General features: G+C 42.1%; 1 protein-coding gene across 6 annotated transcripts; it reads right to left on the reverse strand.

Moving 5' to 3' along the window:
• tp53bp2a (tumor protein p53 binding protein, 2a) lies at window positions 1-26,016 on the reverse strand. Of its 6 annotated transcripts, none has more exons than XM_083532791.1 (20): window positions 25,363-25,865; window positions 17,730-17,877; window positions 16,040-16,153; window positions 14,504-14,574; window positions 14,307-14,408; window positions 14,012-14,186; window positions 13,754-13,935; window positions 12,984-13,148; window positions 10,968-11,015; window positions 9,463-9,664; window positions 7,994-8,044; window positions 7,498-7,617; window positions 7,186-7,322; window positions 5,953-6,322; window positions 5,113-5,864; window positions 3,344-3,481; window positions 2,995-3,128; window positions 2,726-2,892; window positions 1,953-2,152; window positions 1-936 (listed from the first exon to the last, which is right to left on the reverse strand). In XM_083532791.1, exons 1-20 carry the CDS (start codon window positions 25,387-25,389, stop codon window positions 895-897), a joined length of 3,345 nt encoding a protein of 1,114 aa, XP_083388917.1. In that variant the 5' UTR covers window positions 25,390-25,865; the 3' UTR covers window positions 1-894. The 6 variants fall into 6 exon arrangements, with proteins under 6 accessions (XP_083388917.1, XP_083388916.1, XP_083388920.1 ...); XM_083532790.1 differs by having other exon boundaries at window positions 5,953-6,325; XM_083532794.1 differs by lacking the exon at window positions 7,994-8,044 and having other exon boundaries at window positions 25,363-26,016.

The raw sequence follows: 26,016 nt of genomic DNA on the forward strand, positions 1-26,016 counted from the left end.
TAGTGTTTAAAGTGTTGTAATTGTTGAAGTTACACATGACATGGAGATGAAAAATTAGGCACAATAAATACAGTTGCTTTGACATATGTAAAATTTTGGAATATATATATATCACTGATATGCAAAAACGTTTGAGACAATTGAAGAAGAAAAATGCTGATCAAGTAACTGAAGAACAATGTGTTCAAAACCTAAAGAGCAAATTCGGATTACATGTTGTACAAAAGAGGATTTTTAACAGAATGGGCAGAATTATTTTGTCACATTTGCTTCAACTTGAGGCCAAAAAAAAAAAGAACCAAAAAAAATACTGACATGCGGTAATAGCACTCCCTCTGAGTTCTTATTAACCAAAGTTGAAGAGCTTCAGTGAACAAACCTGGAGCCCTTGGGAGTGAACTCACGTCTCCATTGATGTGGAGATTTTTTTTCATTAACTACACTATTTAATCACTGTTACACGGAGGAGGACAAAAAATAACTAGGAAGCTTATCCACAGCACTTACACAGTGTATTGATTTGGTAAATGAAAAGGATTCTGAGCCCTGTGTATATGTGTGTGTGTGTGTGTGTGTGTGTGTGTGTGTGTGTGCATGTATGTATATATAAAACTATATTTCAAACAATGTAGTGAAAAAGATTCCACAAGATCTACACACAAAAAAAAGAAAAAAGAAAAAGATGAAAACCACAGAATAGAAAAAGTGCAGTGTCTGCAGTGAGGGGAAAAAAAAATCCTTCATGGTTTTGGTCTCTTCATTCGATTCGGAGTCTTGAACGAGCATCTGTGGTGTGTGTGTGTGTGTGTGTGAGCGTTAATGTGTGTTTGTTAGTACGTTTCCCCACTGATGTCCTACAGATTCATGCAGGTTCCTCCTCCATTCCTGGGCCAATTACGCCAAACTCCTTTGTCGTGGCTTTATTCTTGGATATAGCTGTTGAAGGAAGGGGGGGGGGGGGGTAGAGATACTTTGTTACTGAGGAAACACCTATACAGTGGACATTGTCTCAAAGCAGCTTTACACAGAACAGAACAGGAATAGTGATGCCTCTGACAAGGGCCAAGGTGACAATTGTTTACAGTAAAGAAAAAAGGCTGGGAAAGGTTAGAAAAATAATAAAAACAGGTTAGAAAGCCAGGTTTTAGTTATACAAATATAAAACTAAGAAGAAGTGTCACAGTTCAGCAAAAATATGTTTCGTGGAAATTGGATTGCGTTTTCTCCTGATAATAAAAATGTATGAGTTTTGAATGTCCCATCCGGCATCATGTATAAATAACTTGATCCCAGTGATAAATAAGATGTTTTTATTTTAAGTAGTGAGGTTTCCCTTTATTTCCTGTTTTTCCCTTTTAAGAATGAATCTCATTTACATAATGGTCAAGACATTCAAACTTAAATCCTTAAATTGTTACCCAATTGTGGTTATTTCGCTTTTCTTGGTTCTACATTATATTGTCAGAGACGTTTAAAGTCGACCAATTTTAGGCCAAAGACAGTCTGCAAAACTTATCTGAAATGTACAATGACCATCTCACAGTGCGTCTGCTGCTCCGTCAGACGTCTGCAGAAACTCGGGGGGGGGGATAACAAATGCGACCTTAAATGACGACATGTATGTGGGATTACAATAAGGAAGAAAATCATGGGGCATTAGACGCCTTGCTTCTTTTATTTATGTGTATCTCAAGCTTCTCTTTTCCCTTGCTGTGACCGAGTTCAGGTTACGTTTTTATTCGCTCGTAAATAAATAGATTTCACAAAATGTAGTTAAGTAAAAAGTAACATATTTCCCTTAAAAATGTTACAGAAAGTTACAGTAAAATGGGGGGAAAAAATAGCTTTTTATATCATTGTCGTACAGTCGTGTGTGTTTGATACATGATCTGTAATGATCCTATAAGTTTGCTACGCCGAATAGATTTTGGTGGTTGCTTTTGGAGACTCACCCCGAGTAAGTTCCTGGGAATGTATCCTTCCTTGTCCCCCATGCGTGCCCACCACCACTCGATCTCGTCCTCATCCTCTCTCCTCACCACGGTCATGCAGTCTCCCTCTTTAAACTGCAGCTCGTCGTCTTCGGCGCTCGCGTAGTCCCACAGCGCGTACACCACACCACGGTTCATGATGCCCATTTTCTCCTGCACTCCTGTAGAACCGGATTCAGGCATAACATTATGAATACCTGCCTAATACTGTGTTGGACCCCATTTTGCTGCTAAAACAGTTCAGACCCATTGAGCATTAACAGCATGAACTTCTTGAGCAGTTTGAGCTACTGGAGTTCATCTGTTGGATCGGACCACACGGACCAGCCCTTCGCTCCCCATATGAATCAGCCTCGGCTGCTCATGACCCTTTTCCGGTTCACCACTGTTCCTTCTTTAGAGCACTTTTGAGAGATACTGACCACTGCAGACCAGAAACATCCGACAAGAGTTGCAGTTTTGGAGATGTTCTGACCCGGTCGTCTATACGTCTCACAATTTGTCAAACTCGGGTAAATCCTTACATCCACTTTTCCTGCTACTAACACGTCAACTTTGAGGACAAAATGTTCACTCGCTGCCTAATAAATATATTCACCCACTAACATGTGCCATGATTAAAAGGTTATAAGTGATCTTCACTTTACCGCTCATAATGTTATAAGTCAGTGTGTGTGCGTGTGTGTGTGTGTGTGCATGTGTGTGTGTGTATATATATGCTCTGGCATACACACCATAGAGGAACTGCGAGCACTGGGTGTAGCCCTCCTCCAACTCCTCGCACTTATCCGCGGCCGTCTGGAGGTCGCTGTAGGTGGCAGCAAACACGGCTGCTCCGGACTCCACCAGGAACTTGCACACCTGGACGTTATTACAGGACGCGGCGCAGTGCAGCGGAGTCCTGGTGCAGGGACACAGCATTGATAAAAGATTAGATCTGTTTACTGAATGCATAAATGTACAAGTCCTGCATATTAGAAGAAGTTCTTGCTCCTAAACTCACCAGCCGTCGCTGTCAGCAGCGTTGACGTTGACTCCGAACTGTACGAGGAATTTGACGATCTCTGTGTGACCGGCGCAGACGGCGTTGTGTAGGGCTGTGATCCCTTCGTCATTGGGCAGACTGGGGTCTTCCACCTGCACACCAAAACCCCACAAACCCCCCTCCGGTTTTACTTTTTATTTATATTTATATATATATATATATATATATATATATATATATATATATATATATATATATATATATATATATATATATATATATATATATATATATATAAAAAACTAACTCCGTAATAAACCCGGTGTCATTTAAAATGTATTGAAGCAAGAAAAAGACCGTAACGAACCTCGTAGATGATTCGCTGCACCAGATCGTACTCTCCCTCCAGAGAAGAGTCCAGAAGCAAAGCCAAGGGGTTGAATTTCACCCTCATGCTATGGTCGATGCGTTCCGATCCATCCTTGCGCAAATTTGTCCGCTTGCCCTAAAAAAACAAAAAAAAAAACAGCCGTTTAGCTGATGTTTATCGCACTGGACATTTTGCTGGGAGTACTCGGTTTCTCTGCGAGGATATCCATCAGTGTATAAACCGGTTTGGTTCCTGCATCTCGTGATGACTGATTTCGCTTTAATGAGATTGCACAAGCCGATTATACCTTTTTTTTCCTCCCTACTCGAATAAAGAACTCTTTGAGTAATGAATACAGAAGCACAATAAGAACTGGGCCATTTTTTTTTATTTGCTTCAGATCTTATTTGAACTTAAGCGAGCTTAATTTAAGGAGCTTCTGCAGCAGAACGAAGCTCTTGTGATTTATACGCATGAACAAGGCCGCTTACGCAAATTCGGCACGAGTGCAGCAGATTAAAGGGCAATAAATAGAACGTTCTCTATTTTTGAAAAAAACAGACTCTGTGCTGGGATTACATCTGTAGCCAAGGGCAAGGTTAGTCACCCTTACTTACAGTGAGGCCAAAAGGGGGAAATCAGATTCCATGTGGGGTGTTTTTGCAAAACCTTAATGCCATGCAAGAAGAAGAAAAAACTAATATTTCTCTTACAGCTGAAAATGAAAAAAACAAACTTTTTCCATCTTTTTTACTAATTAAGGAGACGAGTGAACTGATGCTGATGTCAGCTGAAACATAGCAAATCACACCATTAAAGGACACTGGATGACTCATTAACAGGATGTTTGGTTGAAAAAGTCCAATTCCAAGGTCACGTGTACAGCCAGCATTTCACAAAGCTCTCTACATTTAACCTACTGGTCACCTCGGTTGAACTCAGAACTGATACTTATCGATACTGTTATCGATATTTTGGTGCAAAAATATATGATGTGAAATGATGGTCAAACGTTGAAAATGTCAAGATATTTTATTACTGCTGAACTTAAGTACCGCAGTTTACAAACGCCGCTAAGAAACAGAAAAAGGCACATTTTAAAAAGTATAAAATGCCCTCCAAATAAATAAAAATTTAAAATTTAAAAAGAGAGAGAGAGTTCCTCAGCATACCACAGCACAAACATATCTGAATGTAAAGTTTGACCAGATACCAATAACTAACTGTACTTTCTTAAAATGGTTTTAAAATGGATGCTGGATCAAAACAAACTTAACACTTAAAATAACACTGAACTTTATATAAAAAAAAAAAAATAGAAAATTATAAATAAAAAAATTAAAAAAAAAGGTACTGATTTATGAAAACCCTATTTTTATATTTATATTTGTAGTTATACTTTTATTATACTTTTCATACTTAATAAGAATACATTAATATTCTATTTCTATTTACATGTTAGACAGTTGCCAAAAGCATTTCACTACATGTTGTACATTCTGTATGAATGTGTGATGTGTGTGACAAATAAAAGAAAATGTTATTAAAAAAATTAAATAAATATAAATGGCAATTATATTAATAAATATAATTACGTAATAAAAGTATAAATAATAAATTATATAACGCTCTCCGTGCAGCGTGCTGTCTTGCATGTTAAAACAAACAGCCTGTGGCGTCAGTGATTCCCCTCTAGCGGACGAGAAGCCAACTTTATTTTAAAATCAATGCATTCAAAAAGCATTCTGGGACTTGTGTGTACTTACTGGTGGTAGAGGAACCTGTCCCATAACCTCTGGTGGCTTCATGTTTAATGTGTCATCCCCCAGAGCTTCCTGCTCAGCACCGCTTGGATAAGGAGGAGGAGGATAGGGAGGGAACTCCTCTACATAACTTTCAGCAGGCAACGGGAGCTGCTCTTCGACCTCAGGAGGAGGAGGAGGCGGTGGGATTAGGAGAGCGTCTTCGGGGCGAGGAGCAGGGTGAGATGGCGGCGGGGGCGGTATGAAGTCCTCGCCGTCGATTTTCAGGACGTGTATAGGTGGCAGCGGGTCAGTAAGCGGCTGCTTGGGGGATTCGGGTTCTGATGGCTCGGTGTTGACCGGATCGGGTGGTGCGCTCTTTTCTTCTGCAGGTCTGGGAGGACTGACTGTGGTTTCCATGGCAGCCAGTGTGGTTTTCTGGTAGAGAAGTTTCTGCATGTTAGGACCCGCAGGACCTTCAGGTTCGGTGATGGAGCTGCGCTTTTTAAGAGGCCTCGGAGCGTTGCAGAGCTTCTTGCGCAGCGCCTCGAGGTCCATGTCGCTCTGGTTGCGGTAGGGGTTGGAGATGAAGGGCAGCAGCTTGGTGGGGCTGAGCGGGCGCGGGATTCGTTCGGTCTCCTGGTTCTCGGAAGACGGAGCGCCGTTCGTGCCTTGGTCGGTCTCCATTTCGGGGACATTCGGACGCTCCGTGTAGGGGTTGTCCATTTGCGGTGACTGGGATTGCTGGCCTGTGGGGATCACTGGTTTCCCGTACACTAACGAGAAATAAAAAAAAAAGCGTACCCCATGAGTCAAGTTACAAACTAACAATTTGAATACTAACACACGTAAAATTCAACTCACTGCTGACAAAGTTGTAGCGGTTGTGGGACCGGTTCAGCGCTCCCTGAATGCCTTGCTGAATGCCTTTGCTTACTGCTGGCTGCTTTGTGTACATGGAGTAGATGGAGCTGGCTGCCACTGTCTGAGGTTTCTGGATAGAGGGCTCCTTGGGCTCCGGGGTAAAAGGTCGAACAGTGGCAGCCGGTGGGGTTTCCTGTTTGGATGGGAGTGGAAGTGTGTTGCTCTGAGTGGGTGGAAGAGGTGTGCGCTGCTGCTGGCCGCTCAGTTTGCCCTTGCCTGGAAAGGTGCCCGCATTTGGGAAGGGCAGATTGACCTGTCGAGGTTTGCTTGGAACGGGAGGGGGAACTTTAACCGGGTTTTTAGCAGCATTCTGCTTACGAGGGGAAAAAGAAAAAGCTAGGTTAAATATACATGCTATAAATTTTAACAAAAAAAATTAAAGTGTGTATTAGGGGTGTAACACGTATTCATACCGAACCGTGCATGTGTAACAGTTACAATCTTAGGTTCCCTCACAAACATTAAGGCGCAGTGTCACTGTGGCTACTCGCGCCGTACCAGAAATACGATTTGTAGTGCGTCATTTTAAGCGTGCGCAAAACCGCTTCCACTTTCTGTGCTTTTTCCGACAGTCTAACAATATGAAATCTTGTGTTTTATGTCAAACTTTAAGAATTTCTGTCGAAAGGAAGAAAAAACCTGACAATTGCACATATCGAGGGAGTAAATGACTGGAAGGAATTAAGACATTTTTAAAGTATGCTGGAATAAGTACAACAGATCTTTAGAAAATGTTATATTAAATCTAACACACACACACACACACACACACACACACACATCTGTATTACTAAAATGAGGTGTAACAAATGTAAACTATTTCATTACATTTTTCCATTTATTAAATTGTATTTAATCAATTTAACAAAAAAGTGCATTTCAATAATTTGATTTATTATCTTTTATATATACTTTATTTATTAGAAAATATATTTTATAGCAGGCACTTAATTGAAAATTGTTTTTAAAATTCGAAATAGTTAATGTTAATAATGTTGATATTTTAAAATGTCAAAATAATAACAAACTGCGTTAATTAAGTTCGACAAACGATTTTATGTCTCGAAACATAAATTGAAAACCGAAGTACGCACCGAACCGGGTATTTTGGCTACCGTTACACCCCCTCTAGTGTGTACTAAGCTTGTGCTGAAATTTCCACAAATTGCTAACCTGGGCGTCTCTCGCAAGGTCCTCGCTGCTCTGGTTCTTGCGTAGGGAGGCTGTGGACTGTTCACTGGATTCAAACATGGAGATCGGGCGCTTTCGGTCCTGCTGTCCTCTTTTCAACACGTCTGTGTCATCTGGAGCTGCAGGACAGGAGGACACATTTATGATCAGGTCATCGCTGGACTCAGTAGAACATTGTGAACATGTTTATACCACTAAGTAAAGTCTTACGTTATCAGCTGACATTTCAGGGTAAAATTGGCTGGTTGTCAGAATTTTATTCAGTGGTACAGATTAAACACTGCGAATGATCACCTTGCTCTTGAGGCGCTTGGCTTGGCAGTCGTGGTAAAGTGGAGGAAGCATGGCTGGTGGTAGAACCTGTGGGAGATGAGCTCCAATCAGACACTTTAGGTGCCTTTGAGGACGGAAGGCCTGAAAAAACAAAAAAAAAGGTACTCGACTTATTTTTTTTAAATAATAAATTAACGATATTAACCATCACTCAGCACTGCACAGGATTCACGCTCGGTAACAAATTCCCCGATCAGCAAAGCATTTAATTAAAGGCGACCTAGAAGGCGCTTTAATCAATCAGTTGCGATCGTGTGATCGTAGACTAAGCAGTGAGAGTTCAGAAAAGATTAGCATTCCTGAGAAGTCGGGATGTGCTTTCACACGGAAAAAACTAAAGAAATATTTTTCTAGAGCCGTGTGTAAAACCTCATCTTGGGTTTCGTCACACCTGCACACAAACATGCTCGTCTTTGTCACGCAAACAAACAACCAACTCTGCACAACGGCTGTGTACCTTTTCTCTTTGCCCGCAGTTCTTTCAGCGGCTTAAGCAAGAACGTTTCTTCTATTAAAGAAACAAAAAAATGAAAAATGCAAACAATACTAAACATGGCAGTAATACGATCCAATCAGATCACAACAAATAAACCGCAGACACGAACACAAAGCAGCTTACGGGAGACAAAAATCGCCCTGGCGTTATACCAAGTGCTTTGAAATTTCAACAGTCTTCACAAAAGGGTGAAAGAAAACTCCTGCTAATGCGATACAGAACAACTAAGGACCAACATTACAGGGAGGATTAGATGGAAGACCTAAATAAAAAAACTGATGGCTATAAACACGTTTATAGTCAAAGTATTAATAATTTTAACTGGCGATATTAATAGGTTTTCCATTGAGATTTTCACGTGTGTCCTACAAGAAAGCAGCAAACCTACTGCAGTAAAAATACACTCTATGGACCAAAGTTTGGACACGTGAGCAGAAGTGTTTTTTGCATATCCTGTTCCACATTTAGTCCCCATTTGCTGCTATAATAATAATAATAAGCTCCACTCCTCTGGAAGATGCTCCACTGCATTTTTAAGTGTGGAGATTTGTGCTCAATCGGCCACAAGAATATTAGTAAAGTCGGGTATTGATGTAGGTGAAGGTGAGGAGGTCTGGGGTGCAGACAGGAGATTTTTCACTCCAAACCCATGTGTATTATAGTGCTAAAAAACAGGTTTGGGTCTCTACTAATTAAAAGGGGACATTTTTTTTATATACAATTGTGTGCCTAAAACTATGTAGTAACATTGTGGGGGAAAAACCAACAACAAAGAACCCTCCACATATTTCAGTCAGGTCAGGTGTCCTAATACTTTTGCCCATATTGTGGTGCTCTACTGCTGTCTAATGCCTGTATTTGAGAAATTCAAGTTTGCCACCTGCTTTATTGCCCTCCACTCTTTATATATAAATCATTCATTGTAATATGAGGAAGGGGCAGTTACCGCTTTCCTCCAAGTGGCCTCTGTTGCTCTGTAATGCTGCAAGAACAGAAGTTAGGTCTAATCTAACGGATCTCACAGGAAGCACATGTTGGCTTTCACCTGCCCTTTGTTGGGCGATGTTGTGAGGTGTTGGAAAGTAAGAGAGAATCGGGAGGGTAAGAGAATCGATGAGAGAATGTTCACTGCATCACAGCACACTAGTGACTGAAGGGGGCTACCTTCTGAGCTGAGAACCACAGCAAAACCCTGCTGCGGCAGTGTCCCAGGACTCTCATCTCCTGTGGCAAATGCAAACTAAACCTCAAAGTCACAGGAGACCAAACACACACACAAACTTTCCTATTTCTCTGAGTGCCTAATGTTCCTATTGTGCTAGTAAAAAGCAGTGTTGGCATTGCTTATAGAAATCCTCATTTGCTGCCCTTCGGAAGCTAAAGCACACGTAATGCTTTTCATGCCAGCGAGTGAAATGCGCGTGCTGTACCTGTGCCAGGTTTGGCCGGTGCCGACACCGTGCCGGTACTCCTGTCCTGATGTGGCAGTGTGGCTGCGCCCTCGGGGTAGACGGGCTTCACCAGATCCTGTCTGGCTGGACCGCGTGGCATGGTGGACGACTGGATGTACGGCCCCACGGCAGCCACACGAGACTGACCTCCTGATTGAGGGGGCTGTCCATCAGAAGACACCTGAAGGAGAGTGGGGGTTATTATTTAAGTGTCATTTCTATCCTCGCCTTCACAGTATTACTAATTCAAGGCAAAACAAATGAATGCATTCAATAACTTTGAACGCAAAGCAACTATAATAAGGCTGGAAAGAAATGGCAAGAATAAGCAAAAGGGAATAACTGGATGTTATGGATTAAAATACACAGGACTGATTTTCACTTTGCACATCGTAACTCAAAAAATCCTGATATGTCCCTTATAAACAATGCTAGTAATGTGGGTTTACTGTCTTTGGCGCTGTGGGAAAATGGCGATAACGGATTGCAAAGAAATGCTTTAAAAGGAAAAAAAAAATCTAAATAAAACAGATGAATAACCACTTGCCGGTCCCAAAAAACTCACATAGATGCCTGGACATCTGAATGAACTGCCTAGATGCACATTTTACCCTCTGACAAAACAAAATGCGAAGGGGGGAAAAAAACGCAACTGAAAATAAGCAGCACTGGAGGACGTTAAATAAATAAAATAAATGAATCAAATCCAAATAAAACGAAAGCATCCCGTAAATCCAAACAGGGATGACTAGGGTTGCAAAGTAGCGAAAATGTCTGGTAAATTACCTGAAACTTTCCATGGGAACTTGGGAAATATTCTAAGATGGATACTTGATAGGAATTTATGGGAATGAATTCAAATTATTGGGAGGTTTATAAAAACTGTATCATATTCTAACAAATATATCCATTTTGTTTGAATTTTCTTTATATACAGACATTTTTTACTTTAGACATAAGAGACTTCTTTCAAATAAAACAGTAACGTGTCCATATTTGGACCAGTACTGTACTTTGTATGATAACAGAAAACTGGTTGGCAGAAAGTAAAAGAAAGAGCATCACAGCTTGAGTTAGCCTTATAAACTGTCAAAGAAATAGTGCTGATTTACTGACTGGCTACAGTATAAACACATTTGTATTTTCTAGTTAAACTTGACATAGAAATAAATATATTTCCTCAAGTAATATTAAATCTTACTTGAACTGATGTAATCTTCAGACTCAAATGTGCTTTAACATTCCTGTGGACCTTCAGTAAGTGTGCTGTGTGTATGTGATTGATGTAAAAAAAATTCTAAAGAAATTGCAATTAAATCTGGTTGTTTTACCCCAAATTCCCTGTTATTGGTGAACCTACAATCCTTCTATTAATTCCCATGGAAAGTTCCCAGTCATGAAAATTCCCAGAATTTTGCAGCCCTGAGGATGACTGGCATGGATGAAACCGACTAACAAAGTCCCAAATAGTACTGTAGCTTTACCTTGGGTTGGGTATCTTTTGAAGCCTTTTCCTTAACGGGGAAGCCATTCTTAAATGGAAACAAGAACAAAACAACTATCAGCACATTCAAAAGGCGAGTACACTTTTGCCTAGTGGTTAACAGGAAGACGATCCCGTTCCTCACAGCACCGGGAATGCGAGCGAATTTCGTTTTAGTCGGACAGGAATGAGAGTTTAAGGAGGGGGGGTCATACTCAGAAAGATCCCACTGAATCCTGGACCACCACAGGTGCCTGGTAGCGCCACCGCATGTTACTTGGCAGTAATTAAAGACTTAAACATCATCCCTTTGTGTTAGTTTAGTTAATATTCTGCGCAGAGCCGTGCTCGAAACCAAGCTTGGGGGGGGGGGGGATTATTATTTCCTTTTACAACCTTCTTTATATAATCGTACAGAGGAAAGGATTGATAAAGAACTGAATTTTAGTACAAGAGAAAAACATTCATGGGTTCTCCATTTCATGCCCTTTTTTTTCATTCTATAGGATTAAGGGGAGGAAACATTGTATTAGTAAAAATCCTCGTTGCAGGATTTTCCCGTGGTACCACAAACATCACCGAAACACCACAGAGAAGCCCAGACGTTTTGGTAAACACAAACCCAAAGAACATTGAGAAATGAAAATGCAACCACCAGGGGGCGCTTTGTGACGTAACGCATGGTGATAAGAGTATGGAGCTGGAATTTACTCCACTTTTGGGAGTAACATTATTCCTTACATCAGCTAATATACTGGGAGGTACACTCTATGGACAAAAGTTTGTGGACACCTGAGCAGAAGATTGTGCTCCAACATTGTAGTAACAGTTTGGAGAAGAGAAAAAAAAAAACACTTAAGGCTAGAAAAGTCAACTGTCCCAATACTTTTGCTCATATAGTGTATAACAGGAAGGAAAAAAAATATCCAGATATCCAGGTAACCTCTAGAGGAGGAAAAAACAATTATTAATAATGCAAATAAAATTCACGTGTGCGTGTGTGTGTGTGTGTGTGTGTGTGTGTGTGTGTGTGTGTGCAACACAGAGTCATTTCTATTCACAGCAATTAATCCAGCAAGATTTCAGCCTGTTAAATTGGTTCCATTTCAAAAATAAAATCTGTAGCTGCCACAGAGTTTAAGGCTTTTTAAGACCCTTTTAAAAAAACGCACACACAAATACGCTGTTAGCGGCTTAACCGAGCCCTAAATTCATTTTCTTAAAGCAGAGTATCGCTAAACTTGCACTTCCGCATAGCTGAAAAATCGACTCCGACAGAGATCCGCACCAGTAACAGAAAGCTGATTGGCTGTTGCATGTCGGCTTCATTGGTAGTCGTAATACAGCGAATTATATTTGTAGTTGCGAAAGAAAAAAGTACAAGCCCACAAAACAAACAAATAACTTCTGAAGTGCCTCGGGGGCTTTTCAATGAGCGTTAGAGTATGCGTTACATGGATATCCGAAAATTAGGAGCCATTTATAATTATTTAGGACAGAACAGCAAATTTCAGACTTTTTAAAGACCTAAAAAATGTTTAATTTTTGAGACTCAGCAGAAACCCTGCTCACTGGATTACCAGCACAGTCTTTTTACTGAATAAGGTCCTAGGCTGATATCTGACATGTTATGAGATGATGCGGACAATCGGCCACTACAAATCCAGACCTGAATATCACTCAAATCAAATTCCATACATTTGCATACTTTCCAAAATGCGTAGGAACCCTGTGTTTTGATACACCGTTACCGATAAACTGCTTTTATCTCCTAAAAAAAAAAAAAAAAAAACAGATAAGGAAAAAAACGTCAGGAGAGGTTCTCCGAGATCACGACGCATCCTCTCAAATACGAACCCGTTTCGGCACATATTCGGCACAAATACGGCACATTTCGTGATGTTTTAATGCTCTGGAGTCCGTTTACAATCTGCACTGCTGCTTTATGAATCCCGTAAGCCTCACTGATGATCGTTTCCTATACTCGGGGACGTCCCCTGTCTCGTGCAGTACTCACTGGAAGATTCTCTTTCTGCTGCAGCGCCGCTTTTTTCTTCCAAAGACGATCGCGGAGCTCGCTGACACGCTTGTCCATGTTGGCCACCTCCTGGTTCTTCTTGTTCAGGTTCTCCCTCTGCTGCTGCAGTTTCGTGTTCTGCTCCTGGTTCATGTTGTTCCTCAGCTGATTAGGAAAAAAATGGGTGAATTAATAATAAACAAAACAACCGTGCTTAATACTGACAAATACTACAGTTTATCGAACCGTTAACTGAGAACGTAACATGCTGCTCGAAGGCTGAACGAACTTCAATCGAGTCTGTGGTTCTATAGCTTCCTGTGGCTTCAGGAGTTTGGACGCCTGACTTTTCCAGCCGTATTTGGTTCTCACCACAAATGCATCTGTTGTCTTTTGGTGCGGGAGCTTGAATTTTTTTCCTTCATGTGAACTTGTGACCTAAACCTGTTCAAGCATGCCAATGCTTCTGGGCACAAAGCCAGATGGTTTATATGGGTTAGATAGGAAGATCTTCTGCTAGAGCGTTCAACCCTATTGAACATCTACGGGATGAACCTACATCAGCACAAAGTGGCTGAATAAGCTCAAATCTCCACACGCACTAAAATCTAGTGGAACATCTTCTCAGAGGAGTGGAGATTTTAAGAGTAAACGGGGGCTAAATGTGGAATATGATCTCCGAAAGCACAGACAAATCTTATGGTCAGGTGTCCAAAAACTTTTGTATAGTGTATAGTGCGTAATGTGTGTCTGATGTTCAAGTTCTTCACCTGTAGCTCTCTGTAGAGACGGTCGAGCTCCGCCACAGCGCTCTGATTGTCGTGCACAGCGTCCATCTTGCCGTTCTTTAGCATCTCCAGCTGCCTGCTGAGCTCCTCGACTTTGGACACCGCCACCACGAGCTCGCGCTGCTTCTGCTGCAGCAGGTTGTTCATCTGCTCGATCTCTTCCACTGCAAACGTGCAAACAACATTCAGAAAACTACAACTTCAAACCTTCTTTGAGGGACGTCGACCACGAGCGCTCACCCAGTTTTCCGTTGCTGATGCGCTTCTGCTCCACCTGGCCCTTGAGGGCTCGCACTTTCTTCAGCCGAGCCTCCTGTTTATCCACGTTCTCCCTGAGGCGCTGTAACTTTTCCTGCTCTGAAACCTGCTGCTGCTTCATCTGGTCTTGCTGCTTCAGGTAGCGCAGACGCTGCTCCTGTATGCCACGGCAAGACACGATCGCATCGCGAGAACCCTTTTAGGTGCCTCCTTACTGTCAAACCTACAACGTTTTCACAAGCTATAATATGATCCTACATTTCTAAACTTTATCTACCTTCGACGACAGGAGTTGTTGCTGCGCATCGATTTGTTGCTGCTGTCGGGTCGCCATCTCCTGCAGCTCAGCGAGAGTCATGTCCATGCGTGGGGCAGCCACCTGCAAAGCGGCAAATAAACAGTTTCTTTCCTACACCACTGGTTTTGTTCCTCATTGTGCAAGTAGATCAAAAGAAACTCAAGTCATCCACTCACCCCGTTCTCCATCCTTCGATCTGGGGGTCCTTTAACGCCGTTCCTCCGCTGATCCATCCCCCTGGCATTGCCTGGAAAACATTTAGGTAATACATTATATATATATATATATATATATATATATATATATATATATATATATATATGTGAACAAAAGTATTGGGACATCTGACTTTTCCAGAAACTTTTACCACAAACTAGTAGACCCAAAAAACAGGTCCTGCATAACAATGCCCCTGTGCACAAAAAGCACACTCCATGAAGATCTGCTTTGCATGGGTTGGAGTGGAAGATCTCCTGCTGTAGGGCTCCAAGACCTCAATCCTATTCAATAAAGTCAGGATGAATTGGAACGCTTACTGCACCCCAGGCCTCCTCACCCTCACCCTCACCTGCAACCGGACTGACAGCACAAATCTCCAACAAGCACACTCCAAAATCTAGTGGAAAACCTTCCCAGAAGAGTGGAGCTTATTATAACTGCAAATGAGGACTTAATGGTGAATGGGGTGTTCATAAAACATACACGGATCATATAGTCAGGTGTCTCTTAATAATAAAATGCTAGCTTGTTTACTGGGCTGTGAGGATATGAAGGAAAATAAAATTTTCAATTAAAACTGGGGTCACAAGCAGGTTAGAAAAACAGTCGACCCCAAATTAGCACCTGGCCCGGTTAGAACAAAGGATGCTGTATAGTAAAATGACTGGCGATGTGCCACGCATCTAGCATGGCTCTCTGAACATCGAGTCACAGTCACTGCTCATTAAAAAAATATTGGTCATGGGAGCAACGAGTCCAATCACGATCCGGCCACTGTGCAAGTTTGGCATTTAAATAAGGCTTCTTTTACAGCTGACTGGATCGAGGGAACAGAAAAGGATTAGACTGGGATTGGGTGGGGGAGGGGGATGCAAGCAACATAACTTAGCCAAACACAAGAGCTGCAGTTTTGTAGATGTTCTGACCCGGTCGTCTAGACGTCTCACACTTTGTCAAACTCCCTCAAATCCTTATGCTCGCCCATTTTTCCTGCTTCTAACACGTCAACTTTGAGGAAAAAATTTCCTCTTGCTGCCTAATAGATAAATCCACCCACTAACAGGTGCCATGATGAAGAGATAATCCGTGTTCTTCACTTCAGCGCTCATGTAATCCCTGACCGTACAGTTTATTCAGAAGAATAGCACAAATCTCCACAAGCACACTCCAAGATCTAGTGGAACATCTTTCCAGAAGAGTGGAGGTTATAGAACAGCAAATGGGGACTAAAGGTGGATTGGGAGGTGTAAAAAGCCCATTCGAATGGTCAGGTGTCCACAAACTTCTTGTCCATAAAGTGCATTTGATTTCCTTGTTTAAAAAAATTATTCGGCGCAAAGATCAGACTAAAGCACCTCGCAGTAACCTTAAAGAGTCAACTGAGAAACCAATCACGCCGAAGCCACCTCGATTCCGCACCGATGAACCGATCCCGTGAAGCTTTTCCTGATAAACTCGCACGTTCTGCCTCGTCGCTGCTTGACAGTACTCACCTGGCTCGCGGCCCTGGGTTCTTTCGTGCCGCAGGAAGAAGCGGACCTCTGATTTGCGCGAGCCCCAGCGCTGTAGTAGCTCCAGCATCCTCTCGTTCTCGCCCACAGTTCGCTCTGCGCACACACACACACACACACACCCCAGAGTCCGATCAGCTCACGCCAATAACCCCAGCATGCGAGGACAGCAGTGAGGGAGTGCTGACACGCACTGCTGCTGCGCTGAACTGCTGAGGAGACACACTCATGAACATGATCTGACGAGTCACGATGGAGTCTACTCAACTATTAATCCTGAACCTGACAACATCGAACATCTTAAAGACTTTTAGATGACGAATGCGTACTCGTTTCAGCAGTGTGTCAGAGCCGTTTCATTGGCCAGTGTAAATTATAATGTGTTCCACAATGTAGGAACGTTTTTTTTGTGTGTGGACTGATTATCAGATCTGACGATGCATTTCCTGTTTATCTCAGCGCGTGATTTTAACTGGCTGCTGGCCATGATTAGTCGCAAATGTGTGTGCGGTTTAACTGATTTTCCTTAAATGAAAAAAGAAGGATGGATTTGTTTCCCCCTTCTAAGTATCTTTACTTTTTTTTTAGGATATTTTCATTGTGGGAGACTTTTACACTATTTTTCAGGAAAAACCTGCCCTTCTTCACTACCTTGATGCCAAAACTGGATGAAATGAGAAGCTGTGGTCAGAGAGTGTGTGTGTTTGGAGTGAGGGTCCTTTGTGCCTCTATGAGAAGAGAACAATGAACTGCATCAATAATTCAAATCGAGCTCTTATAGATCAGCACATATACGTTTAATACTCCAGTCCATTCGAAAACAAGAATTTCTTCACAGGATTGTGAACGAAAAAAGGCTCATTAAAGCTAAAAAATCAATTCAAACTTGCTGGAAAAGATGCTGGACCCCCACACAGAATAGAAAGATTCACATGTCCACAGTGGATGTTTAGGTACCTGCACAATAACGAGCTCGACAAAACAGCGTCTAATTATCGTTATCCTGAATACGGTAAATACGAAAAAAATAAATTGTGTAGTACATATACACAATTCAAATTTAGACAAAATCCATGACTTTCTCCTCCGCCTGAGGACCGTCAGCACAAACGCTGCAGAACCGCTTCGGCTCGACTGACCGCGATTCCACTTTCCGCTCATCTTCCCACATTAGTCATTAACTCAGAGACGGGTTCATTCAAAGGATGTTATTGTTCAAAGCCCGGATCGCTCGGCTTTCTGCGTAAACGACTGTACAATAACAAACGGCGCATGAAAAAACGGCTCGCTCCAATCCACGCTCCGAAGTGCCTTTCCTGGTACTTGAAAATGCTCGAAGGCCCTAGCCGTGCTTGAAGGTGCGTAACCGTGGCAACGGCCCACAGCCGAAACCTCGTGTCTTCGAGAACTGAATGAGAACACAATGCCCCGTTTCCAGGAAGCCCTGCTCCCATTACTCATTTGAATCGCTCGTTTACATAAATCCGAGGAGCGCTTTGGTTTAGTTTGTTATTCGAACATACATCACATACGCCTTGAAGAATCCGGAGAACTTTGTTCGGATTTCTTTTTAATACAAAATACTTTGGGGAAAAAACAAAAAGAAATCCTTTGATTGAATAAATATGTCATTCTCTTGACCCATAGTTTTCTGAGAACGAAATTCTCCTACCTGATCCTCGCCACATCTCCGTCAAGTGGCAGTCCACCTCGCCTGGCTCCTTGCAGAGCTCCACCACATCCCAGCACACCGTCTCAGGGGTTATGGGCACCTCGGTGAAATGCTGGTCGTTGTTGCTGAGGTATACGGTCAAGAACATCTGCAGAGAGATGGAGACGGCGGGTCAAGCGTACGTACAAATGTATGCGTAAGGGATCATTTTGCGGCTTTTGATGCATGGCGTGGAGGCCAATAACGGCCCGCCGCATTCGGAGGGTGTAAACCCCCGCCCCCTTTAGCTGTGGATGACCTCAATTACACAAGCATCGAGTACGAGCTGGTCGTTGATGTTTGTGCGGCGAAAAGCACTGAATAGAAAAATACCGGTTTATTTTCATTAGTATGGTTATTTAAGGGTCTAGAATCGTGCTGCTCTAAATCATACACAGAGATGAAGATGGAGGAATCGTACCTAGAGATAAAGTAGTCCCACATTCTAACTAAATAAGGTGTAATAAATAGTTATTGGAAAGAAAGAAAGAAAGAAAGAAAGAAAGAAAGAAAGAAAGAAAGAAAGAAAGAAAGAAAGAAAGAAAGAAAGACCTGGTCATTGTGTCTTTGCAATCTCCGCTGCTGAGAGTGATGTCTAGTACTGATATACATTACCTCAAACATCTCCATCCTGCTATACTAATCATACCTGGACGTGTGTTTGAAGAACACTAGGAAGAACATAATGACCACAATTAGATCTGGGATCTTATGGAGTAATGGATGTAGGAACGATGGGCCCCTGAAGTTTTGGATTCCACCTACTGCAGTTCCAGGGACCGTTTAAACAAGCGATTAAGAAGACGATATTCAATAGACGGAATCACTTTGGGAACGGTAAGCGGTCCCTCTTCCGCAAAGTAGAAGTCACTTCGTCGGGCAGTCCTGGGATCGGAAAACCCGAGTTCTTCTCGTCTTGGGCTTCATCTAATGAGCTCCTCTCAAAAACAAACTGTTAATAAAGTCCTGGGCTTTGCTTGGCCAACTCTGGACACAAACGCTACATCCTGTAATTGAGATGCACAGCGACAGATGTTTCTCATGGGATGTTTCGAGGCTTGAACAAAGGAGGGCGAGAGCGAGAGAGAGAGTGAACGTGTAATTACACTGGATGGCTGGAGGCTGTGCTGTTCCAAATCGCTCAGCACTAACCTAATGATCCGAAGACTCCGCACAGGAGAGAAAAAAAAAAAGAAAAAGTGGGCATGGGGACAGATGTGACCTTCGTTCTTCGCCAAAAAACTGATGATTTCTTTTTTTTATGCTCGATATTACCTTGTCGTTAGTTTTACGTTTTGCGTTGTGTTGACTTCTTGGTAAGCACTTTATCCTTTATATAGGATCCTGCTGGACCCAGAGACTGAGGCAGGAACCCTGGAGTATGTTATCATTGTGCTCATTTGCACCCTTTTTGTTTTTAAACAAAGATGAAAGAAAGCAAAAGCCGATCTTAACCGGGGACCGGATATTTGTAGTCGATGGACACCACATACAGAGACTAAAGCATTGGGGTGTAAGCGTTTTCAGGCATTTCGATGTGGATGAGCAACTTTTGGGAAAATACAAAAAAAAAAAAAAAAAAGTGTGGACGCGGAGCCTAAAACTGATCCTGATTGGTGTAGACGCAGCCTAGAAAATGAGTCAAATTGCGACGGGAAAATGCGGTTTTCAAATGTATCCATTTTGGAGAGCGTTTTCAAAAAGCCATGTTTTCATCGACTAAAATCGCGAGAAAGAAGAGAAAAATACGCGTTTCCAAACGAAACTGTATTAGTGTGCTCATGGCCAAGACCGGGATGCGAGAGTGCATCTTTGAAGCAATAGTTAAAAGCCTCAGTATCCCCAGCTGCACTCAATATCCAGTTGTTATCCAGATGAAAGCTAACCACAGCTAAACAAAAGCTTTGTATCGTCTCCCACTACGGGGATTTGACAAACGTGTGCCGTCACACATCTCCCCTTTGTTTCTCCCCAACAAATGCATTTTAAACGATACATTTGGAGGAGGTCCTTCAGCTGCTTTCAGTGTCGCATCAAAAAATGCGTTTAAAAAATATTTACTCCTTCAAAAACACATTAAACAGCTTTCAGTAAATTTCAAAGGGAAAAAAATTCTAAGCAGGACCGTAAAAAGAAGGAACATTATACAAGTACGCGATTCGAGATGGGAACTTGTTTATTCGGCGTCACGTGACGCTACACCGTGTGCTATTTACTCTATGAGGTAATGCATCGTGCGGGTGCCTTGAGCTAATTAGCCCACGAGTGACGCAACAAGCAGAGGTGTGTTTCGGTGTACACACGGTGCTAGGCAACAGCCAGTAAGAATCAGCCTCAGGAGGTTCGAACCTGTTCTTGCAGTCGAACAACGTCCAAGGTGAAAACGAGGTGCGTTACGACTGCAAACTAGCGAACCCCACACTTTCTCATTGACGCTCTTGTCCCTGAATGGACACTTATATCCCTACGGGCACCGTGCCGAAACTTACTAGAAAGCTTATCTGGAAAAGTAAAAAGGAAAAAAAGAAAAAAAAAAATAGAAAAACAAGTTCCGCAGAACTCGGACTCAAGATTTTCAATTTAACAACGTACATTTACACGAGCGGCTCAATTGCCGGAAGATGGGATGTTTGAGTCACGCCCACAGATTAAACAGACGACAAGAGATACCAGGACTCCTAGTGTTCAATGGAAACAGAGGATGAAGCCTCAGGGCAAAAATAATGGCACCCACCCCCCCTCGGAAATGAACATTCATTTCCTATACTCCGTTTGACTGAATGCCGTGGGGACTTTTTTTCCGTTTATGTGTTTAACTCAAACAAAAACAGTCATCGTGAAAACCGGTTTTGATGCAGGGTTTGTTTTATTTTGTTTTCCCCCCTAAAACAGAAGAAATTTCCTAAAATGTAGTCGAGACTTAGCATGCTGAACAAGCAGACGTGATTGTATCTGATTTCCACGTCACACACGTTCTCTTTTTTTTTTTAGCTCTCTGGGTCGATTTCGTTCGTTTATGATCGGATCGGTGCAGAGAGCGGACGAGGCGCGTGAGCCTGGGGTGGTGGCGTGTATATGGTTGAACGTGACGTTTTCGGGTTACGGATGACATGATGGAATATTCAGCTGACTCGTCCAATCGATACTACTTTGATAGACTTTCTGATTCCGGAAAAAGGATCGACGTGGACTCCGAATGCAGCCGGATGTTCCTTGTGGCTGAACTAAGCCAAATCTCCACAAGCGTGGTCAGCGTGGGCACTCTGGAGCTACACAGCTTAATACACCTCCGGCTGTAATGCGGTGTGTTCGGACACCTTTTGATCATAACCGGTATGATCCTCAATTTGTGCTACAGAAGCTCTTCTGCGAGAACGGACCTGCGAGCTTGCCTGGTCATGGCCCCCTCAATAGTTCACCGTTCGTCCTTCCTTGGATCAGTTTCGGTAGGAACAATCCTCTTTTAAAAACGGGACACCCTGCGAGACCTGCAGTTTTTGAGATCCTTAAACTGTCATCTAACGTCACAATTTAGCTCGAGTAAAATCAGCTCAGGTCCTAAAACTTGCCTGTTTTTCCCTGCTTCCAACACATCGACTTCACAAACAACAGACTGTTCTCTTGTTTCCCCTCTTCTGCAAATGGAAATACAATCAATGCCACCTCAATGGACTACACGCAATGGATTGTTGTAAAACTTTGATGCTTCCTCACCTCAAACTGTTCTGTGTCCTACAAACACCTCGCCTTATACACCCTTTATAAAACGACCTAGACCTCTATAAACCCCTATGAGCAAACGCCACTAATACATGAACTCAACCATTCTAACATCTTTTTAATACAATTATACTTTTTAATGACTTCCAAGGTAAGGAAACAATTAAACGACGACAACTTCATGATTTATCGTGATCGGTTCAGTCATCTCACTTAAGCCAAAAGTACCTTTTGTACACCATTTCACCAGGTTTTAGAATTGCTAACGCATCTTCCAATGATAAAGCAGGACTTTAGTAGCACCAGGACTCAGTAACAGTAGAAACGTTCTTAACAGCTATGAGGACAAATAAGTCACAAATTCATAGCAAACGAGATACTACGAATAACACCTACGCAAACACAAGTGTAGAAATAAAACTGCTATCAACCAGAAATCTGGATGTAAATATAACATTACAGAGCTTATACAAGGAACTGGAAACACCTAGTTTTTAAGACATATGAAATGTTCCTTTTATTTAAATGCAACAAACTAAATCAAAGGCAAAAAACATGCAAAAATTGATCAGCGAATGACTGGAAGAAAAAGGACCACGAAGTCAGAAAGAAATTTCCAACTAGTGAAGATCAAGTTTTATATGAGGTATCGCAAAGTATTGTAGCTGAAAGTTTGGAGAAACGAACTGTCTGGTTGCCAAGAAGCTGTTATTCGCGCTAAGGGAGGATTTGTTTAATGAAAATCAAGTGGACAGACATTGTTCAACATTGTTCGGACAGATGGAGTCTGTTGCTTAAAAACAGAAAGAAGATGTATGTGTCTGTCTAAAGCCATAAGATTATTTATTATTTAATGGCAAATTATTTTTTTTTGACTGACCTTAAGTTAACTGACCCAAATTTTCCCTATAATTAAAAAAAATATATAAATAAATCCAAACAAGAAGAGGTACATTGTTTAATTTCTCTTCCCCTTGCTGTTGTGTCCTCTGGTTGCTCAAACTCGTTTTCTTTGAGCTTCAGTATATTCAGCGTCCGTCTAATCACAAGACATCGCCACACCATTTCAATAGGCAAATTATTACCTGAACTCATGACCTTTTGTGGGCCTGTACAGAGGGAAGACGTCTCCCTAAAAAAAAACCAGAGCTTGTCTTATCAGAGTTCAGCAGGAGTGCGCACGCACAATACGTGTGATGAAAACAATGTGTTCGACTGAACCCCGACACATGCTGGTGATGCAGACAAGCACGTGAGATCGGTCAAAACACGTGTTCACAAATGCATTAGGAACGCAGGTAAACAAAGAGCCATCTGGTCTCCTGGGGCAGAGAGAAAACACACTGATGGTTCATGCCTTCTCCATCTGCAGGGACGCACGCCATTCTAGACTTTTACTCTTCACAAATGATCACGTGGGAACGTCAAATATTGTGAAGTAGGAGCACAAGACGAAGTTTTTTTATTGCATTTTTCATATTTCCTTTTGTATCCCCCTGCCTCGCCTTTCGTGTTTTACGATTTACGTATAATAAATAAATAAAACAGCACCTGATATGGACTAAAGTATTGGGACCACTGACTTTTCCAGCCTTCACCAAGCTTTACCACAAATTGGAGGCACACAGATGTATCAACATTTTCCCTTCACTTGTGACCCAAAACCTGTTCCAGCATGCCCCTGTGAACAAATCCAGCTCCATGAAGTTATGGTTTTAATGGGTTGGAGTGGAAAATCTTGATTGGTCCAGAGCTTTAGAGCACTGACCTCAATCATATTGAGCACTATTGGAATGAATTGGAACACTGACTGCACCCCAGGCCTCCTCACCCTGACCTCACCCCTGTGGCTGAATGAGCACAGATCTCCACAACCACACTCCAAAAATCTAGTGTAACATCTTCCCAGCGGAATAGAGGTTATTATAGGTCGCTCCTACACTTTGCTCTTGCACACAAACAAATGGATGATGAATTGGATTCAGGGAAGTCAACACAGTGTCATTCTGATAAAGTATCCAGTGGGTGGGTTTTATTGGAAGTGTGGCCTTACATTTGTCCATCATCTTTCCATTCTCTGAATTACATTCGACATGAGACCAAAACATGTTTTGGTAAACATTTCACAGCAACCATGAGCAAGAAAAGTGAGCCAATCCATTCTTGGAACATGTAACAAGTCTACATGCAAGTCTTCATTTGCATTGTTTGATATTAAATCTTTCCCGAAGAGGAACTACAAGTGTCACTCGGTAAGAGAAGCGTCACTGCAAGAGGAAGTGCTGCATCCCACAGGAAAGGGAAAATATATATGTATATATTTGTTTATAATTGGATGAGCCTCCTGTCAATCATTTTACCACACTCTACAGGTCACCATGGATCCTTGAGGCCTGAGATTCATGAACTAAGAGCTGACTGGGGGATGGGAGCAAACTGGAGAAGAACAATGGAGGACTGAGGGCATTCGTGACCAGATCGAAAAGCTGGAACTAATTAAAAAAAAGGTCACTCATTACTTTGGGTTGCAATTCATAGATGTGCTTATAGAGGATCGTACAGCGCAGCAGCAACAACAAGGGGTCCAAGCACTGGTTCCAGTTTTTACAACACATAAGTTTTTCAATCATTCGAAAATATGAATCTCTTATCAACATGTTTCTTTGCTGCTGCTGTTTTCCTGCTTTTCAATGCTAAGAAGCCTTTAGAGCCAAAGTTTTATTCTAGCTCAGGTTCGGCTCAGATGCTCGGAAGGGACCCGACCCGGCCATCGGGGTTTGCACAAGCACAAGATCACATTAGTATGAACATGGCCTCAGTGTCAGTCCCAGGTGAAGATAAATAAATAAAAAAATCCAAGAAACTAGATTAGGAAGGGAATTTTGCCATAAATCCTGTAGCAAATCACATGTACGGATCAATTCAATTAATTTTTATTAGTAAATCGCTTTTTACAATTGTCTCAAAGCAGCTTTTTTAATCAATGATCTACTCAAAGAATCAATGATCTGCTGTAGCGAAGCTCTAAGAAGGACACTGGAACGTAAAAAGAAATGTAAATGTTCAACAGTATATAATATGATTCATGGTGGAGTGGGAAAGAGTCTAGAATTCATATCTAGCGATGCACTACCTTTCCCCACATCAGTACAGTCACCAACACCTGTGTGCTCATCCATTGACTTGGAAGACGTCCAGTGCATGGTTCCTGTTCCTGTTTTTAGGAGCAAAACTCCAAAAACAATAACCCACTGCGCATTAAAGTTCAGCCGAGCCTTTCAGATACTCCAAGAACTTTTTGACGAAAGCCGATCTCGTTATTGTGAAAATAAATATTTGATAACGAGCTCCGTTACAGTTAGTAAAGCACTCATGCTCTACATACGGAGAGGAAAAGTGTGACCATCCCAGTGTGAGTCATTACGCATCTGTGTACAAGTTTCGGTCAAACAAGTGAATCAAAAAGGCACATTGTGTACAAGCCTTTCATGTTTCAATGATTAGTTTATCACTGATCCCGCCCCCTTTTGATCCCAAAGCCCCGCCCACACCGTGTTTGCCTTTATGATTGACATGCGGCCCATCCAAACAAAAACACCTGCACGATCCGGACCGGAAGTCAGCTTTCCAAAACTGGTTTTCTCAGCAACTTGTGAAAGAAACCATTACATTATTATTAGTATTATTATATTTACATAATGCTAAACATATTTGGCAGGTTATTTATCATTTGAAAAAAATTGCATATTGTACCTTTAAACTAAAAGTATCCGGAAATATAATCACAAGAAAACAATTATATATTATATTAATTATATATATATATATATATATAATTAATATAATAAAGTTATAATATATATTGGTGACTTACCGGCATCATTTTGGCTTCGTATCTCATTCGTATCGACTTTTATTTCCTAGATTTTGACGCCAGTCTGCTGTACAGAGTAGTGAAGGAAATTCACTTGTCCTGAAAATAAATGAATTCTGACTTTGTAGAAAAAAAATATATACGTATAAAAATATATTCTGGGTGAAAAAATAGGTGGTGGAAAAAGTCAGGAATGTCCTTCTCTCTCTCTCGGAGGAGGAGACCTGTTGCAGGGAAGGGGGTCGGGTATCGGCGGGCGGTCGGTAGGTCTCAGGCCTGGATCAGAGTAAAGTTCCGCTCTCACTCCCTGGTTTCTACACCAGTGAGCTCCCGCACGGACAAAGTTTCCCAGCACTTCCTACTACCTCGTCTCCTGTCCAAAAAAAATAACGCTTTCTCCCCCGATAAATATCCCGGGGACGATCCACTTTCCGGCTGTTGGTGTAGTTTCACTGTTTTCGGGACATTCCCCCCCCCCAGCAGTTAAGAAGGAGGAGGAGGAGAAGAAGAAGAAGGAGGAGCGCCAGGTTTCCATATCACGCAGAGGCGGAGCCACGCCCACACTGACGCGCTCATCCCGTTGGAATTTAATCCCCGCCCACTGACGAGGCGATCCGGGGCTGCGCGCTCCAGACCGCATCAGGCACGCAGCGC

The sequence above is a fragment of the Silurus aristotelis genome (assembly GCF_946808225.1).
Source record: "Silurus aristotelis genome assembly, chromosome: 27".
Taxonomy (NCBI): domain Eukaryota; kingdom Metazoa; phylum Chordata; class Actinopteri; order Siluriformes; family Siluridae; genus Silurus; species Silurus aristotelis.